Genomic DNA, 22237 nt, shown 5'->3' on the forward strand with positions numbered 1-22237 from the left:
AGAGCTTAAGGTCACAAATTTTTTCAAATCTGCCAGGAACTCATATTTTCCATGTTTGGGAATAAGACACAGTAGATTCTAAACATCTGGCTAGTCCCTACTTAAATAATTGTGTGTTCCATGCACATCATACATATATAATTATATTTTCATTCTATTTACCTTTTTTGTGTTTTAGACATTCTGATATCTGGATTAGATTCTGACTCCAGTAGCTATTGGAAGTCAGTCTCCTAAATGTTGGCTAAAGCAAAGGATATTTCCCCCCCTTTTCCATATAAACTCAAGTATGGCTTGGTTTCTTATATTTTCATTGTTCTCCTTTTTTCAAAATTAAGTGACTATGGAAGCCTATAAGAGTTGTGTAAAATGAAGTTCTATAGTATTTTTAGCGCAGGAGAGACTTTAGAATTGGCTGGAGGAAATGTCTATTTTAGACCCTGGACCATGTTTGCTAACGATGTGATTGCAGTAGAATCCCTTAAGCCAGTTCAATTTATTCTCTTGTGAAGTGGACATAGTTCTGGCAGCTTTGGAGCAGTATTGTCAGATGAGTGGGCTGGTGGACGTGAGGAATTTTGAGTTTTGGGGGAGAGAACAGGACAGAGTAATCTGAGGCCAAGGATACTCTTCCTACTCTCCCCTCCCTCCGCAACTCTCCCCCCACCCCCAGGCTAACAACAGCAAAGCAAAGAATGGAAGCCGTTCTCCATCACATTGTTTCCCTGTGCTGACCTTTGGGTGAACATTTTCCTTTCTGGTCTTCATCTTCCTATCCATATTTTACTCGCTATTTATTGGGTACCTATTATGTGCTAGAGTAGGGGGTATGATACAAATCTGACCCAGAATCTGCCCTTGAGGTACTCACTTTCTCTCTCTTTCTTTCTTGGAGGTTTCCCTTGCTTTTTTGTGAGCACAGCAATGCTTTGAAAGGTATATTTGCCTTTATCTGACCATTGAGTACTAGGAGGTCCTATCAGAAAATTAGCCTGCCATAACACCAGAAACAGAAGTCCTTATGACCTCCTTTATTGTCTGAGGCTTGGAATCAATTGGACGGACTCATCTCTTTAGCTCCCATTCTGTTTAACTGTGTTTAACAGAGCAATGATTGTAAACTTTTTTTCTTCTGTGGACTGGAGATGGGGTTAAGTCTTTTCCAGGACAAAGTTCAAAGTATGTAATTAATTGTGGGGGGAAAAGATGAAAAAGAACTGGTTAAAGGCCAGGTATCAGGATAAATATGATGCATTCTGTTTTCACTGCTAACAGAGGGACTGCAGAGAGGAGCCTGGATGCCTGTTGTCACAGCTGCTTTTGCTTTCTTCTGTCGTGTCCTCAGTGGTCAGCTGTGGATAATGGAGTTTGCCTTTTCGGCTTTGATTGTTCGAGGACAACTGGAGAATGATCCCACAATCAGGGTGGGGAGTAAAAAGCTTTCTGAATATTCATCCAACCAAAGACTCACTTTTGTGCTTGAAGGGCATTAGCTGTTTTGCCACCTGTTTCACCTGTGCCATAAGTGCCAAGTGGATAGAATTTTGATTGGGACCCAGGCATGAGGTTGGATCACCTGGTGATGTCCCCTTCCGATGCAGGTGGACATTGTAAGGGCTTCTCTCTCCTAATACACAGTGGAATGGAAGCAACAGAAGGGGTGGTTTAGGCTTTGGGAAGTTGAGACCACAGTGATGACCGGGAGATTCCAAAGAGATGGCTCTTGGACACATCCTTGCAAGTTGCGGGTTTGTAGGTACCTGATGTAGGTAACAAACTGAAATGAATGCTCTTGATTATTGATCCAGTGAAGTTTAAGTGGCTGCCTTAAAAGAAATGTGCTTTCGTGGTTGAGAAGTGGGAGACAATTCTATTCCAAGGAATTGAATAATCAAGGAAGCAGGGAGATTGAAACCTGTGCATCTTTAAAAAATTTTTTTTTTAATCTTTTGACCCTTAGAGAAAATGCTTTGGCTTTGCCAGAGTTTTCACTTGTACTGTTGTATCTTGATCTTTTAGAGAGAATTTTTTAAAATTGAGCTTGTCTTCTAATAGCTACTCAGTAGCTATTACTAATTGCAGGGACTTAGAAAGGAGGTCTCAGTAAATTATCCTTGGAGTGTCCCATGCTATTTAACTATTTGATGGGACCAGTAATGCAGAGGGGAAATGATTTAGGTTATCACTTATCCTAATGAGAGATAGGAAATGATTTAGGTTCTCTCTCATCCATATGAGACACCACTGCTATTTCCTAAGCTGTCAAAGTGGAGAGCTGCCCCTTTTGGTCTACTCTTAGGGTTATTAGAATACATACCAGGATGGAGTCCAAGATCCCAGAAAGATTCTGGCTTTAGCAGTGTGTTTGTGTGCTCTTGGACCTGTCATTTAACCTGTGTGGATCTGATTTTTCTCATTTGTAAAATCAAGTTAAGCTAATCTTTAAGGCCTCTGTGAGCTCTAAGAATTTTGATTCCATGCCATCAGCATGTCAGGTGGGTTTCATCTTTCAGAATGTGGGTTTTTGTGCTGTTGTCACAGCATACTCTAGCCTATCCTGATTGATATAATTGATTATTGTCTACCTAGTACTTTCTAGAGCTTTATATGTATTAACTCAATCCTTAAAATAACCTTATGCAGTAGGAATTACTACTCTCACTTTTACAAATAAGGAAACAGACACAGAGAGAATATTTTTTTCAGTGGGTTATTTATTGAAAGTACTGTTTATTATATTTTGAAATTGTCTATGTTAAGTATTCAACTAGAGATGAGTATCTGGTAAATAATTTTTGAAACTTGATTGAGTTAACTCTCTTAAAAGTAAGACAATGAAGAGGGGAGAGAAGGGGGTGCGGAGAGAGAGCAAGAGAGAGAGAGAAGAAGAGTGTTTTAAAATCTCTCCCCATCCTCTGAAGCAGAAGGATGATCAGTGTTCTATAAGGCACACTAATTTTGCTCAAGAATCCCTTTTTAGGAACAAGGAGATTCCTGCTTAATTTAAATATCTTTTTTTTTTTTTTTTTTTGCGGTACGCGGGCCTCTCACTGTTGTGGCCTCTCCCATTGCAGAGCACAGGCTCCGGGCGTAGGCCCAGCGGCCATGGCTCACGGGCCCAGCCGCTCCGCAGCATGTGGGATCTTCCCGGACCGGGACCGGGGCACGAACCTGTATCCCCTGCATCGGCAGGCAGACTCTCAACCACTGCGCCACCAGGGAAGCCCCTAAATATCTTAAAAGAGAATGAAAACTAAATGACATATGGGTTTGAGAAATTTTTGAACACTAAATTTTAGGTTGATTATCAGATTGTGTTTGGTCATGCTGAAGTCATTCAGTGACTAATAAAATGATTATCTGGAAAATAAATTTTCTTAATGAACAAACTGGAAGTATCCATCATGACAACCTCTGAGGAATAGGTTGGTTAGGGTGGCTAATTTTTAATTTTGAGAATTGCTATAACTGTCATAATTGCCTGCCTGTCTGCTCTCACCACTCCTGCCCACCTCCCTATTCTTTTTTTCAGTCATCCTGAAGTATTTACACCAATTCAGAGGTCAGGTTGTGTAGTGGTTCATGCAGGGGTGTTGGGGTCAGACTTTCTGCATGAACACCTGGCTGTGCCACTTACCTAGCTGGGTAACAGTACAGGTTACTTAACCACTTTGTGTGTTCATGTTCTCATTTGTTAAATGGAGTTCATAACAGTGGCTGTCTCACTGGGTGGTTGTGAAGATTAAAAATGCTTAGAACTGGGCCTGGAGTGTGGAAGCACTCTACAGATTTTTGCTATTACTGTTCATTAATAGATCTAGTGTGTCTTCGCCTCTAGGCTTTTGTACTTTCTCTACTCTTTCCATCTTTCTTCACGAAGTTGACTCATTTATTCTTCAAGACATAGCTCAGTGGTAGCTGTCAGTTTGGGGGGAGTATTTTCTTACACGTCTCTAGCCTGGGTTACACCTTCTCTGCATTTCTAGCCACCTGGCTATGACTTATGTCGTATTGCACTATTGGTTTACTTGTCCACATGGATTGGGAGCATGGACTACTTCTTTTCCTTTCTTTTCTTTTTTTAAAAAATTTCATCAGTATGAGGAAGACACTGGGTAAATGCACATTGAACGGATAAATTGACTGATTTTTTTTTCCTTCAGTTCCTCTCCTTTTTCTTTTTCTCCCTCCTTTTTCTTTCTTTCTTTTTTTTTTTAAATTTATTTGTCTTAGGCTGCACTGGGTCTTCGTTGCTGTGTGCGGCTTTCTCTAGTTGTGGCGAGCGGGGGCTACTCTTCATTGCAGTGCGCGGGCTTCTCATTGCGGTGGCTTCTCTTGTTGCGGAACATGGGCTTTAGCCACGCGGGTTTCAGTAGTTGTGGCTCGCGGGCTCTAGGTCACAGGCTCAGTAGTTGTGGCGCACGGGCTTAGTTGCTCTGTGGCATGTGGGATCTTTCCCGACCAGGGCTCGAACCCGTGTCCCTGGCATTGGAAGGCGGATTCTTAACCACTGCGCCACCGGGGAAGCCCTCCTTCTCATTCTTCTTTTCTACTTCTCTTCCTTCCTTTCTTTCTACCGAACTTACTCCTTCCCTTCACTCTCAAACCTGGCACTTGATGCATTATCTTAGTTATTCCTCACAGGCACTCTATGAGGTAGGCATTATGATTAGTCCCATTTTGCGGGTTTGGAAACAAAGGATCAGGGCAGTAGGCAACTTGCCCATCCAAGGGGGCAGCCGCCTTAACAGAGTTATCTTCCAATGTTGCTGTCTTTGCTCAAAGCACTTTGGCAATTTTTTTTTGGGAGGGGAGGGAATTCCCTTCTGGCTAGTAGTTCATTAACTACATAAAAAATCCAATCTTATTTTTGGTCACTCTCCGAAAAGATGATTTGTAGTCTGATCATCCTGATTCATCGTGTTTATCTCCAAATAAACTTGGATTGTCTCAGAAGTCCAAGCCACTTTCAAAGGACAAAGATTTGCCGTTGTCAAGAATGTTTAAATGAGTTGAAGACAGTTGCACAGTCCCAAGAGGCTTGGCAGCAGCCACATCAGTGGGGTGAAGATGGTTGATACTCCTGTGAACTTTGCTGTGGTTTAGTGATGGGGGGTGGTGGAGGAAGGTCACATTACCTTACAATCCCACCTCATGTTTTTTTTTTGACAGCTTTATTGAGATATAATTTATGTACCATGCAATTCACCCATCTAACATGTAAAATTCATTGGTTTTTGGTATATTCACAAAGTTGTGCAACCAACATGACTGTCTAATTCCAGAACATTTTCATCATCCCCCAAATGAGGGATGGAAGGATGACTACCATACCCTTTAGTAGTCATCCTGCATTCCCCCCAACCCCCCCGGCAATCACCAATTTATTTTCTGTCAATGGATTTGCTTATTCTGGATATTTCCTGTGTAATCATATAACATGCGGTCTTTTGTAACTGACTTCTTTCACATGGCATAGTGTTTTTAAGATTCAACCATGTTGCAGTGTGTATCAGTACTTCATTGCTTTGTATGGCTAAATAATACTCCATTGTATGCATATACCACATTTTATTTACTCATTCATCGGTTGACTAACATATGTTTTGTTTCCACTTTTTGACTATTATGAATAATGGTGCTCTGAGTATTTGTGTATGAATCCACTGCTGAATGGATAAATACAATGTGGTAGGTCCCTGTAATGGAATAATATTCATCTATAAAATGAGTGAAATACTGATCCATGCTACAACATGGATTAACCTTGAAAACATGCTAAGTGAAAGAAACCACTTATTGCATGATTCCGTTGGTGTGGAATGTCCAGAATAGGCAAATCCATAGAGACAGAAAGTAAACTAGTGGTTGCTAGGGCCTGAGGGTAGGGAGGAAGATGGGGGGTGACTTGTAAAGGGTACAGGGTTTCTTTTAGGGGTGATGAAAATGTTTTAAAATTTATTGTGTTTATGATTGTAGAACTTTGTAACTATACTAAAAAGCACTGAATTTTAATTTTACTTTATAGTAATTTTGACAGGGGTGAGTTATATTTTTAAAAATTTATAATCACCATCATTAAATACATACCAGTTTCTTACTCTGCATTCAGTACCCTGGGAGACGCTGTGGCACACAAATGAGAGAGAGTAGTTGTTCCTTGTGCTTTAGGAATTTCTCATTGGATGATCCTAAATGGAAAGTTGAAGTGGATACCAACAAAGTTTAATTAATGCATCACTAGGTGCTAGTTTCTGGGTACAGACCACACTCAGAAAAATCTCAACCCCTCTGGGTGTCAGCTGTGGGAATTCAGAAGGATTTCGCAGTGTGAACTCCTCCAGTATTTATGTAACTTAGACATAGTATTATCCATGCCTTACAATACTGTGAGTTCCCTTCAGGCAGGACCTATGCCTTACGTCCATCTTGATTCCCGTACTTAGCATTGTGTCTGGTCTGCATGGGGAGAATGTGTTTGGTGAATGGATGAGTAACTGTGTTTTGGAAGCCCCTTGGTTTCTTCCTAGGACAGAAATGCCTTCAGCTTATGGCTGCCTGCTCTGATCAGCCTGGGGGTTGCCCCTGTTGGGAAAGTGTTGCTGAATTCACCACCTGTCTTCATGCAAGGGTTTCTTTTCTCACAAGTGGTAACTATTTTGTTTCTCTGGCACTTTCACTCTGGTTTTGGCTAAAATGGTGACTGGGAATGACATGTGGGTACTTTTGGAGTGTTGTGCTTTCCTCCCTGGTAATACAACCAAGATACTGGGTTCTTGGGTCAATGAGATTTAGGAAGACAAAAGGTGGAATAAACCTCATTTTTTTTCTTTTTTAAAATCACATTTATCAAGCATCAGTGCTATAAATTCTGTGTAGCTTATGGGTTTTTGCTGCAATAAGAAACTGTTTTTCTTTTTTCTTTTTTTTCTCTGTGAAGGTACTTTGTGTTGATTAAGTTCTTTCTGTTAAATATCCTTTGCTTGCACTGGACTTTTCTTTGTGTTGATTTTTGCTTCGTTTTTCTTTCATTTCCCATGCTGTTCAGCTACTGGATGCCAGAAGAACCAAGGTTTGTCCACTCTTTGCAGCTCGTTTGTTTTGCTCTGCACAGCCTCACCCCCTTGTGTGTTTGAGTGTCTCTGTCTCTGTCTGCATTTGTTCCCTTTTGCTTGCAGATGCAGTAATCCTGTTTACTAAACCTGTTCACAGCTTTATTTGTAAAAATAAAGTCCTCGTTTGTGTCTACTTGTAGTGGATGCTATTATTTTTATTTTTAAATGGACATGCACCTAATCACAGAAAATAATGGATAGTAGAATAAAGAACACCTTAGAAAACAAGGAATACTGAGTCTGGAGCATTGTGGGTGTAAAGAAGGTGTGTTTGTGAAAGCTTCCCTCTAACCCTTTCCACTCCTAAATTAGAACCCTGTAGATGTATAATTTACCTTGTGACTGACACTAATATACTGTTTCTATGTATGTGTACATTTCTCTTAAGACATTCAGAAAGCATCATTGAATTAATTCCCCCTCTCCATGTGCTGTCCCATGCTTCTGAAGTCACCCTGGAGGACTTCACGGCTGGCCCTCTGGACCTCATGATTAACATTCCATCTTCATAGTGTGGTAGCAGCAAATAGCGTTTGGCATGTCCATTGACTTTTCTCCCCCTTCTTTCTCCTCTCCTGCTCCGTCTTTCTCATCACAGCACCTGCAGTTGACAATCCAGGCCCTTCAGGATGAGCTGCGAACCCAGAGGGACCTCAACCACCTCCTGCAGCAAGAGAGTGGCAACCGAGGAGCAGAGCACTTTACCATCGAACTGACGGAGGAGAACTTCCGGCGGCTCCAAGCTGAGCATGACAGACAGGCTAAGGAACTGTTCCTATTGAGGAAGACCTTGGAGGAAATGGAGCTGAGAATTGAAACACAGAAACAGACACTCAATGCCCGAGATGAGTCGATTAAAAAGCTTCTTGAGATGTTGCAAAGTAAAGGTTTGCCGTCCAAAAGTCTTGAGGATGACAATGAACGGACACGTAGGATGGCAGAGGCTGAGTCTCAAGTCAGCCACTTGGAAGTGATTTTAGACCAGAAGGAGAAGGAAAACATACATCTTAGAGAGGTAAGGACATTCACTTTGTTTTCCCAGAGCCATATTTTACAAGTTAAAATACGTTAAATATGTTATCAAGTTATTACCACAGGTTGAAAGTTATCTATAGCCTTAACCAAATTGCTGTTGTCATCTGTTTTATAACCACCTTTAAACTGGAATTTCGCATTAGTCTTTTTTTCTTCTGCCCACCACACATATGTTCCATTATGATTCAACATGTATTCAGGACCCAAGTGTGTGCAGCACATGTCAACTCTAAGGTGGTTTACAATTGCTTTCCTACAGATGGCCATTGTTTCAGGGCCTTTTAAATGCAGTACTGGTTAAATTTTAGATGTTTATTAAGTATCCTCTTTTTAAAGGAGCAAAATGAATAGGTGATTAGCAAAACAATGAGCGTAAATACTTTTATAGCTGAATTGGGGGTGGGGTTTTCAGAAAGTAAAGCCTAAGGATATTTCTGGAGAGAATGGAAAAATGTGCAGACCAATTTTGAACATTTAGATAATCTTTGTCTGCATTTACATTCATGGACAGAGGGACATGAATGTTCCAAAGACAGAGTGTTCCAAGTTTTCTGAGAGTGTGTTTTGCACTTAGTTAAATCATTTGAAGTTTCTCAGAGGCAGCCTCTCTGGCTTGCCACCACCATTGAATGTTGGGAGGCTCAGATATCTGAGAATATGTAGTAGGATAGATCTTAGAAAGAATGTGGGTGACAGCCAAGGTTTGAAATTTTTATAGCAGTTCCTTGCTACTGTGGTGGATGTGGATCTCAATAGTACCATGTAGGCAAAATGCTGTGGCAGACACAGATCTCACAGAAAACAGGAAACAATAAAATGGCATTAAGTATATTTGCAAAATATTCTGCAGCCATAAATAAAAATTCGAAAAGACATTTGCTTTTAGACCAAACTAGATTTCTTGGCATTATGTACCTTTTTGGATGGGCAGCGCTTCCAGTGAGTCATTTGTTTGGTTTTTCAGAAAACATGGCTTTCATGTTGGGATTTGGTAATGCTGGTGCTCCCAGGAGTTTTCTCTGATATAGACTGTATTTGCTTATAACATTTGAGTAGCCTTTTGTGTCTTCAGACTTAATATCCTCCATGCTTATTCTCCTTGGTTTTGTTTTCATGAGACCTTAGCTACATGTTTGGGAAGTCATATGGCTTGGTTTCACATTGAGATGCTTAAAGATATGTTTTGTTGGGCCTGGTATTCCCATCTGTGTTCCAAGACTGTGAATGTGGTGGGAAGACTTCTAAGATCCCTACCTCTTGGAATTCATATCCTTGTGTAGTCTTCTCCTCTTGAGTTTAGGCTGAACCTAGTGATTTGCTCCTAAACAATAGAATGGCAGAGGTAATGGGATGCCAATGTCACTTCCATGATTAGGTTACTTCCATCTTGTTAGCACACCCTGTTGCCTTCTCGCCTTGCATGCTTTGATGAAGCAAGCTACCATGTTGCAGAGGCCCGTGTGGTAAGGAACTGTGGGTAACCTCCAGCTGACACCCAGTGAGGAACTGGGACCCTCACCTGAACAGCCACAAGGAACTGAAAACTGCCAACAGTCACTTAGTAAGCTTGGAAGTGGATCTTTCCCCAGTTGAATCTTTCGACGAGACTTCAGTTCCTGGGCTGACAACTTGGTTGCAGCTTTCTGAGAGACAGTGAAGCAGAGGACCCCGCTGAGCTGTGCCCAGTTTCCTGCTCCACAGCAACTGTGAGATAATAAATGTGTGTTGTTTTTAGCTGCTGAATTTTGGGATAATTTGTTACACAGCAATAGATAGCTAATACAGTGGAGCAGAAACTAATCTCTTCCTGTCTTAACCCCATAGACTTTCCATTTAGTTTACAGAAGAGAAACAATGATTACTGGCATGTTATCATTGCATGTAGAGTGTCTGTGGATTTTGAAATTTTGATTGTGTTATCTGAAAACTGTGGTTGGTAGATTGCTATAGTTTAAAAAGCTGCTGCTTTATTTTGGGTTCCAAGGGATCATGTTGCATGTATAGCAAGGCTGTGATACTAGAGAAACCTCTATCTGCAGCATTGACCCTGACTCCATTTTGGGATCTTGGGGTCAGGTAGTCAGTCTTAATAGATTCTGCCCACTGGTAGCGCTTAAATAGATGGTGCCTTGATTCTGTTTTAGTATATCTCCGTTTAAATGAATGTAAACACAATTTGGTTTGTGTTTTATGAGATTAGTTGGTCCTCACGATGGTCTGGCATGAATATGTCATGTTTAGAGCCTTAAACATTAGTCTGAGAGCGCACAGAGCATCGTACAGAAAATGCAGCCCAACGCATCCAGCTAGTTTCCTTGAGCACCCGACCAAAGTCAGTGGATGGCCCTTATCTTGTCTCATCAAGAAGGGAGAGTGTGAAAAAGTTGTCTATAAAAAAAAAATCTTCATTTTAAACTTGAACTCAACAAACAAGATTTGGAGGCCTGAAAGGACCCTTCCCAAGAAAAAGAGTGTACTGGCTTGTGAGAGCCATTTATTATATTTCCAGGAAGTTTGGTAGATTGAAATTGGTCATGGTGGGAGTATTTACAATGTGGAAATCAGCAAATGCTACTCTCAGGGTCTTCTGCCCGCTTCGCCCCATCCCTGAAAGTCCATTTTCCAACACACCTCTAAATAAGTGCCATGAAATGTTTATCCACAGTACACTAGGAAGAGGCAAGTTAAAAATAGTGCAAGAATTATGATTCTGAATCCATTAACCAGTCATAGTTCATCAGATGTTTTCATAACAGCATCTGGATAGATGTTTATGTGTTGGGCACTATGAAGAGTGCTTTACGTTGATTCACATTTAATTCTCACAACCACCTCATTTGTTCATTCATTCATCTGTTCATCCATCCACCCATCCATTCTGTGAATACTTATTGAGGATCTGGTTTTGAGTAATGATAACTGATAAAATTTGACTTAATGGTGCTTATATTTTATTGGGGTGAAACAGATAGCAGTTTAATAGTTAAACAGAGAAGTATCATGAGAAAAAGAAGAGGATGAAGTACAAGTGAGCTGGGTGGGATCAACTTCATATTGGGTGGTCAGGGAGTGCTTTTTGGAGGGGGTGACATTGTGAATTTGAATGCAAAAAGGAACCAGCCATGTAAGGCTCTCAGAAAACTGCTCCTGTTAGATGGAAAGGCCCATGCCTAGGAGGTAGGTGCTATTATTTTGCCCATTTTGCCTGGGGAAACTGAGGGACAAGTGACGTCAAAAATCTTGCCCAGTGTCCCACAGCTAATAAGCTGGTATTTGAATTAGGCTGCCTCCAGTCTCCACTCTTAAACCATATCTTACATATATTCCTGTTCTAGAAGAATGTTTCTCAAAGTGTGCTCCACAGAATAAGCTGTTTTGTGGGATATTGTTATGTGTCATGAGAGAAAAAGGGCTGCAGGGCTCAATGAACTTGGGAAAATGTTGAATTCCATAGAGCTTATTGCAGGGCTCTCAGACTCTCATATGCAAGTGTGCATCAGTTATTTCCAAGAAGGGGCCTGGGGAAGGCAGAGCCTCGCAAACTTACTTGATTTGCTTTTCTCTTGTTGCACTGTTGTTCTTTGTAAAAACACTTTGGAAAAATGCTGTGCTAGAAAAGAAAAATTGTGCTTTTAATTTGTGACCTACAAAATATGTAATAATATACAAATAGTTGTTTCCCATGGCCAATTAACTGGGTAATTTCCTCGATTAGTTATTCTAGAAGGTAAAGTTTATTGTAAGCTGTTTCCATATTCTCTACTGGGTTTTAGACTGTTTGTTCTTCTGTCAGGGTATTTTTTTTTTTTTTTTTTTTTTAGTGGAAAAATGTGGCTGACTGCTTTTGGTATTAAACCAGTAAGAATAACCCAGCTTGAATAAAGAAGTTGTCTGGGGCTTCCCTGGTGGTGCAGTGGTTGAGAGTCCGCCTGCCGATGCAGGGGACGTGGGTTCGTGCCCCGGTCCGGGAGGATCCCACATGCCGTGGAGCGGCTGGGCCCGTGAGCCGTGGCCGCTGAGCCTGCGTGTCCGGAGCCTGTGCTCCGCAACGGGAGAGGCCACAACAGTGAGAGGCCTGTGTACCGCAAAAAAAAAAAAAAAAAAAAAAAAAAAAAAAGAAGTTGTCTGACGTCTGTTAATTTAAATGAATCTAAAACAGGATTTAAAATGTACTTGAGGTTTTAAGTTCAGAGTGTTCCTGATTCCTTTTTCATTTTGCACGATTCAACCCAGTTGGAGCTGAATGGTGTAATGCTGGGGAATGGAGTGTTAGTGGTTTTATGATTAATTCTCAGGCAGAGGTGTTGGACCTCATATAAACCCCATCTCCTGGAATACTGGCCTTGTTTAGCCTATTGTTTCAGGAGATTTAGAATTGGCAGGAGTTGCACATGGGGAGGGTTGGGTTGCTTAGTGTCTTGTTGTCTTTCGGTGGTCTGGAAAAGGCTGAGGGTGAAACCACTTCTTTGCCTGGCAGGAAAAAACAACAAAAAGATTATGATCTCAACTTATTTGGAAGACCAGAACTACTGGCCAAGAACTAAAACCGACAGGCTAATGTGAGCTGAAGTGTTGGCTAAAATGTAGGCATTACTCACTAGTGTAGTCTGATGCTTCTTGATACAGGTTGATTTGATAAGACATTGTTTGATGTGGTAATAGTTTACTTTGTTCTCCAGCTTTTTCCGAAGAGGACATATTGTTCCATATAAAGGTTTTAGTAATCAAGTACCCGAGGTACTACTGATCTCATTAAAGAAAAAGAGGGTTTACATACTAGGATCCTCCTATATTCACTCTCCTTAATGTTTTCTTGGCTGGTCCTTAGACAAGAGTCAGGAGTCTTTGGATTCATTGTGCTGTAAGCTGTTTGAAGGGAAAGGATATATGTTCTGCTGCCATGCTTGTTGATCTTCTATTGCTAATACCCTTGGGCAGCTTGCTTTTCTTTGAAAGGAAAGGCAGAAAAACACTTAAGTCATTGGGAACCACAATTGCTACTAACCCTGGACAAGTAAAGCTCCCAGGATACTGGGCCTAGGCTTCCCTCCATGCTCTTGGAGGGCAGGGAGGAGGAGGGCAAGGCAACATGAATTCTTGGTCTCCTCGTTTACTTATCCAAGTAAACTTGGACAACTTATCCAAGTTGTCCCTAGGCCAGCAGGAGATCCACCAAGGCAAAGTCTATGACCTAGAAGTTCTTGAGCTCATAAGCCTTTTACTGACAGCTCAAACTTCACCTATATAATCAATCTCCACCCTAGTCCACACTCTCAACACCAAATGGCCTTGTTCTCTTTAACACACACTTGTCTCCAATTTGGCTGGCTGAGCCATGATTTTGCTGCTGCAGTCATTTCTAAATCTGACTGTACAGATTATACATTCTATTTCTACCAAGAAACCTTATCACAGAAAATATTCCCAAACACAAGTGACCATATAAACATAACATTATACATCCTTTTTTTTGCAAGAGTTTTTCCTATATACGTATATATAATAGAACCTAACAACTGCTCCCTATTTTAATAAAGTAAGTTTTAACATAATCAGTACCTTCCATCAATATTCCCAGACTTCAAATATTGCCTGCAAGATGTTCAATAAATATTTGAAAGAGTGAAAAAATAGTTTAAAAATACCTTGAGAGTTGCTCTTTGGTTTATTTTGTCAGTATTGGACAAGTTTGTAATGATTGTACAGAGCCATATTCTTTTGTTTTCTCTCATTGCTCTGTGTTTGGAGTGGAGCAGTAGCTTTGAGGGTAAGCTTAACTGGAAGTTGTATTTTTTTCAAAATGTGTTGTACATCACTGGGCACATGTTGAGCATCCATATACAAGGGTGCTGTGGGAGCATCCATGGCAAGTTTGTGGTCTTGTTCAGGGATTCAGATGGGCAGTAAGAGAAACAGCTCACACTTATTGAGGCTTATTCTGTGTCAGGTGCTGTACTAAGTGAAAACTGTTGTCATCATCCCCATTACACAGATAATGGGGCACAAAGAGGTAAGTAATTGTACCTCGTCACAGATCAAGCACTGGAGCCAAGATCAGAACCTGGGAAGTCTAGCTCCAGAGTTTACACTTGTCACCACTACACACTACTGCTTGTTGGGGTGGTGCACTGAGAGGCCCTCGAATGGCACTTACATGCTGCGCAGCTTAGAGGTAGGAGAGCTGACAACTGGCTTCCTCCATGATAAAGCTGGTCTTGAAAGGCAGGAAGAATTTCGACAGACAGATATGGTTGTAGAAGAGATAGTTAGAGGTGCGAACTGTGGTGGGTTTGGGGCATAGTGAGTTTGGAGCAGCTGAAACTCCACCTGTCAGGAGGGAAAGGAAATAAATCTCAGCAAGTGGTTTGAGGTCAGGTCACTGAGGACTCTGAGCACGTGATACAGGAAGTTGGTCTTTACTTGGTACGCTCTGGGCAGCCTTTGAAGGAATTTTCCCTGGAGAATGGCATGATCAGAAAAGATTGTCAGGTGCTAATTGATAGTAGATTGGATAGGAAGAGAATAAAGGCATGGAGATAAGTTAGAAGGATACTGTTGTTGTTCAGGTGAACAAGAATCTGAATCTAGGTGGTGGCCAAGAAATTGAAAGGCAAGGTCATCCCCACCTGCAGGCAGGACTTTGACAGCTCAGGAGCTGAGTGCTAGGAGCTGTGAGGGGCAGCCAGTCACTGTGGGCCCTGGTAGAGGCAGGCAGGTGGTGGGGCAAGGGGCAGGAGAGAACTGTCAGGAGGAGGAGCTGGGGTTGAGGAAAGACTGTGGATGTATTGAGTTGGATGAAATTCTGGTGGAGCTGTCCAGCCAAGGGTGAGAATATGGCTGAGGAAATGACTGAGAAGTTCTGCCCAGATGCACAAGGCATTTCTGACTATTGGTCACTTTTTATTGTAGTTGTTTTCACACACACTTCATTGTTTGTGACCACCAAGCTCCCAGTTTATATGATTTTCTAAAGGCTGCCTTGTCACTTACTCTTACTGTTATTTAGGAGGAGACCCTAGGAGCTGCATTCTTCTTCATGCTTCTTTTCTGAATAAGCACTTAATTTTGAATATGGTATCTTGAGATAACACGGACTTTTCATTGACTGATGCCTACTTGATACAGATTTCCTTTGTTCTCACTGAGTTCCATTTTCTCCAAGCATTTAATGCAGGATAGATCCCAATGAAGAATCTCTGCAGAAAAGCACTTTTTCTGGACCCTGCTAACAACACATCCAAAAACAGGTTTTCATAACTTTCACCCTCACATTTCTGATGACATAGGGAATGTATTCATTTCTGTTTAGCAGCATTTGCCTTATCTTTAAATTCTAATACATTCTTTAAAGTTTAAACACTGCATGCTAATTTGAAATGGTCGAGGTTTTACCCCATATTGATTTTAATGAATGTAATTGGTTGCTTTTCACAGTAACAGAGACTGGTGGAGCCCCAGGGAGCCATTAGGCTCAAGGCATATTGCAACCTGGTGAGAAGAGAAAGTGGCAGGGTAAAGGGTGTATGGGGGAAGTGCCGGGGAACGGGGAGAAGTCAGGAGGTTATGCTGGGAGAGACTCTAATAGGACTCTGTCCTCCTGCTCTACCTTGGGTGTGACTGCTTTTTGAAAAATACTCTTTTGGCAGCTCACCTAATTTATCATTGTCATCATTTGGTGAAACAGTGCACCACAAACAAAACCTCAGTGGTGAGAAAGTACTCCAAGCACTGGTACTGCAGGTACTTGAGTGTGTTTCACAAGCTGCAGCAGTGGGAAGTTGCTCAGCTGTAACAGGGTCCTGCGTGTCTTGGATGGGGATATTAGCTAATACCGTACATGTGGAGAACGCTTTGTACTTTATAGAACACATTGCATTTTAATGATTTCCTCTGATGCTCCTGGTAACCCTGTGAGGAAACTGAGGCTCAGAGAGATTAAGAAGTGATGACAGGTAACATTTACCAGGTACTCATGAGCTAATCACTTTTCGGGGAGTGCCGTGTAATCCTCCCAACAATACTCTAGGGTAGGTGGTGGTTTCCTGCCTCTCAGATGAGGAGGCTGAGGCCCAGAGGGTCTGGTCCCGGTTCTCAGAGCAAGTAGTGATGGATCTAAAATTCAAAATTGGGCCTGCTGGTTCCAGGCATCTGTCCCTAACCACTCCTTGAAACGGCCAGGGATTTCAACCTGACATCTCTGAACAGACAAAAGATGAGAATTCTGGTCTACTGACTTCTTGCTCAATGATATTTTCTCTGTAAGTGCAAAAAGAGGAAAAAATGCAAAAGGCTCTTTTTTTTTTTTCTTGCCACGTCTTATCCGGGCCTGTTGAATTGGGGATGGTAAGTCCATGAGGTCACCTAGCAGTGGAAGGTTAAACAGTGCCACATAGAAGGCAGCACCAGGGCTAGGCCTCCTCAGACCATGTGTGGCTCATGAAAATGAAGGTACTTGCTTAAAATATGAAACATGGTACTGCATATATAGGCGCTCCATGAATTCCTAGGGAATAGGTGAATTTTTATAGCAGAGAATAAGGAAAAATTGGAGATGCTTAGAGTCGGACCTTCTCCATTCCATCTGTTCAGTTAGCCTTCTTTTTCAACTTTTTTACTTCATCATTACCTCATTGCCTAAAAGAAATACTTTGCCTTCTCAAAATGACTTTACTTTTTATCTAGTTTTTGTTGGGTATTGTCGGTTTCTTTCTTTGTCAATTGTGATATTAAAATTGTATTTATAACCTCCTAATATGTGCCCCATTTCATTGTTCTTCTAATTGGCTAAAATTTGGTAAAGCAAAATCTCCTTTCCTAGGCACCTGGCTTGGTTGAAAGGGATAGCTTTATTTGTGTCTCCAGTTTGGCATATAGGTTGAAGGATGCCTTAAATGTTTTGGGCAGAGTGTTAAATAAGGCAATGAGAATGGTTGCTGGTTGATTCCTTTGAGTGGCTTATAGTTACAGCAGTTGTAAAGAATGAAATAAACCCTCTTTACTAAAGGAAAAATATAATTGTATGAATAGTTTGTAGAAAAAGAAAAAAGATGAGTGAGACTTTAGAGTGAAAATTCTAAAGAGTCACTCACTGCTCACTTAGATCAAGAGTTGGCGAACTGTAGCCTGTGGGACAAATGTGGCCCACCACCTGTTTTTTTTTTTTTTTTTTTTTTAATGGCCTGGGAGCCAAGAGTGGTTTTTACGTTTTTAGATGGTTACATTTGAAATGGTTATGTAAGTACCTATGTAATATCCTCTATTTTGCCTGTGGCCCTCAAAGCCTGAAATATTAACTACTTGACCCTTTAAGAAAGTGTGGAGATTCCTAATTTTGATGATAGGTAAATAGATTTTGAATCAAGAGATTTGGTAAAAAAAACATACGTGCAATTAGTTATATGCAGAGTATAAAAATCTTACTACTTTTATGTGTAACTTTTGAGTTTTTTAAAAATGGGGAGACAATTTTTTTCATCATTTCTGCACATTTTTCTTTTTTTATTAGATCAGTGATTTTAATCTCCAGAATTACAACACATAGGGTATTGCCAGTTATCACAAAAGTCTACAGCTCTTTCAGGAGTGGTGGGTGTTAGGAAGGTAACCTGTGTGGATTAAAAAGGGACTCTGTGTGAAGTATTCACTAATCTAGAAAGTACCAGAGAAATGGAGGTTGCCATTAAAACTCTGATAGGATTAGGAATTCTGACCTAATTAAAGCACAGGGTTCCAACTCGTCCTTCTCTTATGTTTTAAAAATAGTGTTTATTGATACTTTTTAGGCTTATGCAGTTAGTGCTTTAAAAATCTGTGGCTGCTTTGAAGGAACTAGCATGAAAAAGAAAGTGGCCATGTGTATACAGTTGTCTTAAAAAATATTTACTTATTGTAATTATTAGTGTGCCATAGAATTGCTAGGTTTTCCTATGGGAAGTACTCTTATTTAGGTAAAGCTAGGACGTGGTCAGGATGACAACTGAGAAATCCCCTTGCCACTGTCTGTCCTTCCCTCAGCCCCCAAGGCAGTCAGATCTCTTTTGGTGATCTGTGGTTGTATGAGTTGGGTTGCCAGTTGTTAGAGCATTTTTAGTGCTGTGGGAAGACCCTGCCTATGGATGTAATTTTGCTTTGTTGGTATGGGCCAGGGTTTCTCAATCTTGGCACTATTGACATGGGGGCAGGATAATTCTTTGTTGTGGGGACTGTCCTGTGCATGTAGGATGTTTAACAGTATTCTGGGCCCCTCCCCACTAGAGGCAAGTAGTACCTTTGCCCTTCCCTCAGTTGTGACAATTAAAAACATCCCCAGGGGCTTCCCTGGTGGCACAGTGGTTGAGAGTCCGCCTGCCGATGCAGGGGACACGGGTTCGTGCCCCGGTCTGGGAAGATCCCACATGCCGCGGAGCGGCTAGGCCCGTGAGCCATGGCTGCTGGGCCTGTGCGTCCAGAGCCTGTGCTCCGCAACGGGAGAGGCCACAGCAGTGAGAAGCCCACGTAATGCAAAAAAAAAAAAAAAAAACAAAAACATCCCCAGACATTGCAAAATATCCTCCGGGGACCAAAATCACCCAGGTTGTGAACTCTGGTGTAGAGTGATTGACAAATCCTTCTGGTGGTTGGCCTGTGGACATGGCAAATATAGTAATTCCCAGCCCCACATGCTTGAAACTCTGTTTTACTAAGGAAGGGCAACCCAGATCAAGATACTTCTTGACCCAAAGACTGACCGCAGGGGATAGAACTAGGAAACAGATGTGCTGAGGGGACGTGGGGGTTTAAGTCTGAAAAAAACCCAAAAGTTCGATGTGTGTGTGTGTGTGTGTGTGTGTGTGTGTGTGTGTGTGTGTAGGGGTGGGGGGGAGAGAGAGAGAGAGAGAAGCTTTCTCCGACTTACCCCTCCCTCCCTCCTTTCCTCTCAGAAAAGGTAGCAAGGAAATCTAAGGGAGGGGTTTTGATCTGAGATACCACATGGGAAGGTTGGGACTTTGTGAGAATAAGAGTCATTTATTCTCAGGAGGTAATACTAATGGATCCGAGAAGACACGTGACCTGACTTTTTGACTACTGGACTCTCACTATTAATTGGCAGTTTTATTTTTATTTATTTGTTTATTTATTTAACATCTTTATTGGAGTATAATTGCTTTACAATGGTGTGTTAGTTTCTGCTGTATAATAAAGTGAATCAGCTGTACATATACATATATCCCCTCGCTCTTGCGTCTCCCTCCCACCGTCCCTATCCCACCCCTCTAGGTGGTCACAAAGCACGGAGCTGATCTCCCTGTGCTGTGCAGCTGCTTCCCACTAGCTAGCTGTTTTACATTTGGTAGTGTATATATGTCAGTGCCAGCAGTTTTATTTTACAATAAATGTTGTCGTCCTTGCTTTCCCCTAAATGGCCTTTGAGTCTCCCTTTCTGTTTTTTAAATAAACATTTCTCCGCATGAACCACTATCCCCCCTCCCCCAACCCCAGCTCCACCAAACTTCAGAACAATTTTGGAGTGTGGTGATTTTATCATGTGGAAATGTAGTACAGATGTTCAGAATTACCTTTTCTTTCTCCTCTTTAAAACATCATGACCACACATGCTTTGCTCTAAGTACTATTTAGCATTTTTATTATTACTATTAAAAAAATCTTGCCCCAGGCAGAGTCCCAGTAAATCTCAAGTAAAGGCAAATATTAAAATAGCATTAAGTATTTATGCACATCACACTAAAAATCTGAACTCAAATTTGGCTTTTTATGCAACTGAAACTTTTATATTTTGACCCACTTAACCAAGTCCTCTAGTTTTACCCCTTTTCCTGACTCTAAAACTTTGAGTTCAGACTATAGCATTTTGTTCACCATCCTTCCCCCTTCTACCAGTGTTCTCTAGACTTGAGTTTTTCTCTTTATCCTGCATATATCTTTTTTTTTTTTTTTTTTTTTTTTTTTTTTTGCGGTACGCGGGCCTCTCACTGTTGTGGCCTCTCCCATTGCGGAGCACAGGCTCCGGACGCGCAGGCTCAGCGGCCATGGCTCACGGGCCCAGCCGCTCCGCGGCATGTGGGATCCTCCCAGACCGGGGCACGAACCCGTGTCCCCTGCACCGGCAGGCGGACTCTCAACCACTGCGCCACCAGGGAAGCCCCTGCATATATCTTTGAACTCAGCCTGATCACCTAATGAAGTTTGTTGGGAGGATTTGGACTGCCAGCATGAATTAATTAGCGCATGTTTTTAAAACTTATTAATGGAGGGAAGTTTTCTTCTCACAGACAATCCCGCAGATGCATATAGCACTTAAACAGCCGAGTTTCTGCTGGAGCCAGTGGTCATATACAGAGGAAATGCTGATCAACACCCAACACATCCCCCACTCAGAAACCTATTGATGGAGATTAGCTGCCGTTCCAACCTTAACTTCTTTTGGGTTCATTGGTGCCACTTTCTTTTTATATTTCTTGGCCAGACTTAAATGTATTTCTCCAAATAGTTGTTAAAAAGGAAACATTTCAATTTAATCACTTGAACCTGGAATTGAGAGCTCTCTCGTCACTATGTACACTTTTTAGTGTGCTGGAAATTAATCCTGGTTTAGACAAATGATCTTCTTTAAGGCAGTGCTTTTCCATGCACATCCAAATAGAAATGCATTGCAAAGTGATTTTCTTTTAAAGGACAGTGGAGATCTTTGTTGTTTTGGCAGGGTCCATACAGCAAGGAAGAGGCAAAACCTGATTGTGCCTTAGATAGTAGAAATAATACCCACTTAGTGTGAGTATTCCACCCTACCTTCATGATACCCAGCGGTGTTCCTGCCAACAGGTTTTTTTGCAGTACTTTCATGATGCATGTCAAGGTTTAGACGATTTTAAAGACTCAAGTTTTAGTTGCTTTAGAAGACAGAATGTTGCATAATGATCCTTGCCAATTCCACGCTGGAAACTGGAGACACCGTAAAAACCTGCCAGGTGCTAACCTCAGTAGGTATCCTCAGGATGCTTTTTGAGCAACTGTTACAGATAGAGTGATCATGGGAGTTTAGTGGAGACTTGAGGATGCTTGTGCTGAGTGGGGGCTGTGACATGTGATGACACAGGATTCTCCAGAGGACATGAAACCTTTTTGGAAAATATGTTCTCTTCTACCTCTCTTCTAGGCTGTGGTTATCTTCACATGCTGGCTCCTTGCTTTGTTGCCTTACAGACACAAATGTGTTACTTGCACAGAGAACTCAAGGAGAATGGTCCAAAATGACCACATTTCCTGAAATCACAGCAGCCTTCCAAGGAATCTGTGTGGCACTGACTGTCTGAGGGTTATCACGGGGAAAGAGAAAGGTTCAAGGGATCTCATCTTGGGAGGTCCTGGCAGGGTGTTAATGGCATTAATCATCATGGTTCCTCACCAACAGTTCCTCACCACCACTGTTAAATGGAAGGCTCTCTAGGTGCCAGCCCAGAGCTCAGTGCTATACTAAGCTACTCCTCAGTGCAACCCTATGAGGTGTGGGTGCTGGGCAGCTAAGTAACTTGCCTAAGACCTCACTGGGGACTTGACCTCAGAAATGAGAATCATTGTATCATCTACTCTGTAGAAAGTCAAGGTAACTTCTAGTCATTTCTTCCCATCCAGTTCCTCTCCTTCTTTCTGATTTGTTTTCTTTGAAACTTACCATTTCCATTTAGGTTTCTCATCTGGTTTCTATTATGACTTCATTTAAAATCTTATCCTGTCTCTTCATATGTTGATTTCTTTCTCTTTTATTTTAAGCTCACTCCTTTTCTTCCCTTTCTGTTTCCCTCTGCCTTGTTTTATGGGGTTAATTGTGTTGTCTTCTCCCAAGTAGCAGTGCTAGGCTTTTGCAAGAGACCTAAGAATGCTAGTGAAACTTACAGGAGACTTCTGGCAGGCCTAATATTAATTTAATCAGCAGTTTTCTCTGCCTTCTACAAAACCTTTTCATCCACCTCTGAGTTTATTCTTTGGTTTCCAATGAAATGACCTATGCAAAGCACTTTTCCACAGGGCTTGGCTCAACAAATGCCATTTATGTTTCCTTGAGGAAAGGTGAGGAGGGGATAAGTAAGAGT

At 41.6% G+C, this 22237-nt stretch overlaps 1 protein-coding gene across 1 annotated transcript in view; it reads left to right on the forward strand.

Annotated features, from left to right (window-relative positions):
• ERC2 (ELKS/RAB6-interacting/CAST family member 2) overlaps positions 1-22237 on the forward strand; it is a gene marked incomplete at both ends in the record, with an annotated part of 849176 nt that overhangs the window by 117257 nt on the left and 709682 nt on the right. Inside the window, 2 exons of the mRNA XM_079713573.1 lie at positions 7049-7072; positions 7714-8130. Coding sequence (XP_079569699.1) covers positions 7049-7072; positions 7714-8130 — 441 coding nt within the window. The remainder of the gene's footprint in view (positions 1-7048; positions 7073-7713; positions 8131-22237) is intronic.

Source organism: Hyperoodon ampullatus (assembly GCF_949752795.1).
Source record: "Hyperoodon ampullatus genome assembly, chromosome: 10".
In the NCBI taxonomy this organism is placed as follows: Eukaryota; Metazoa; Chordata; class Mammalia; order Artiodactyla; family Ziphiidae; genus Hyperoodon; species Hyperoodon ampullatus.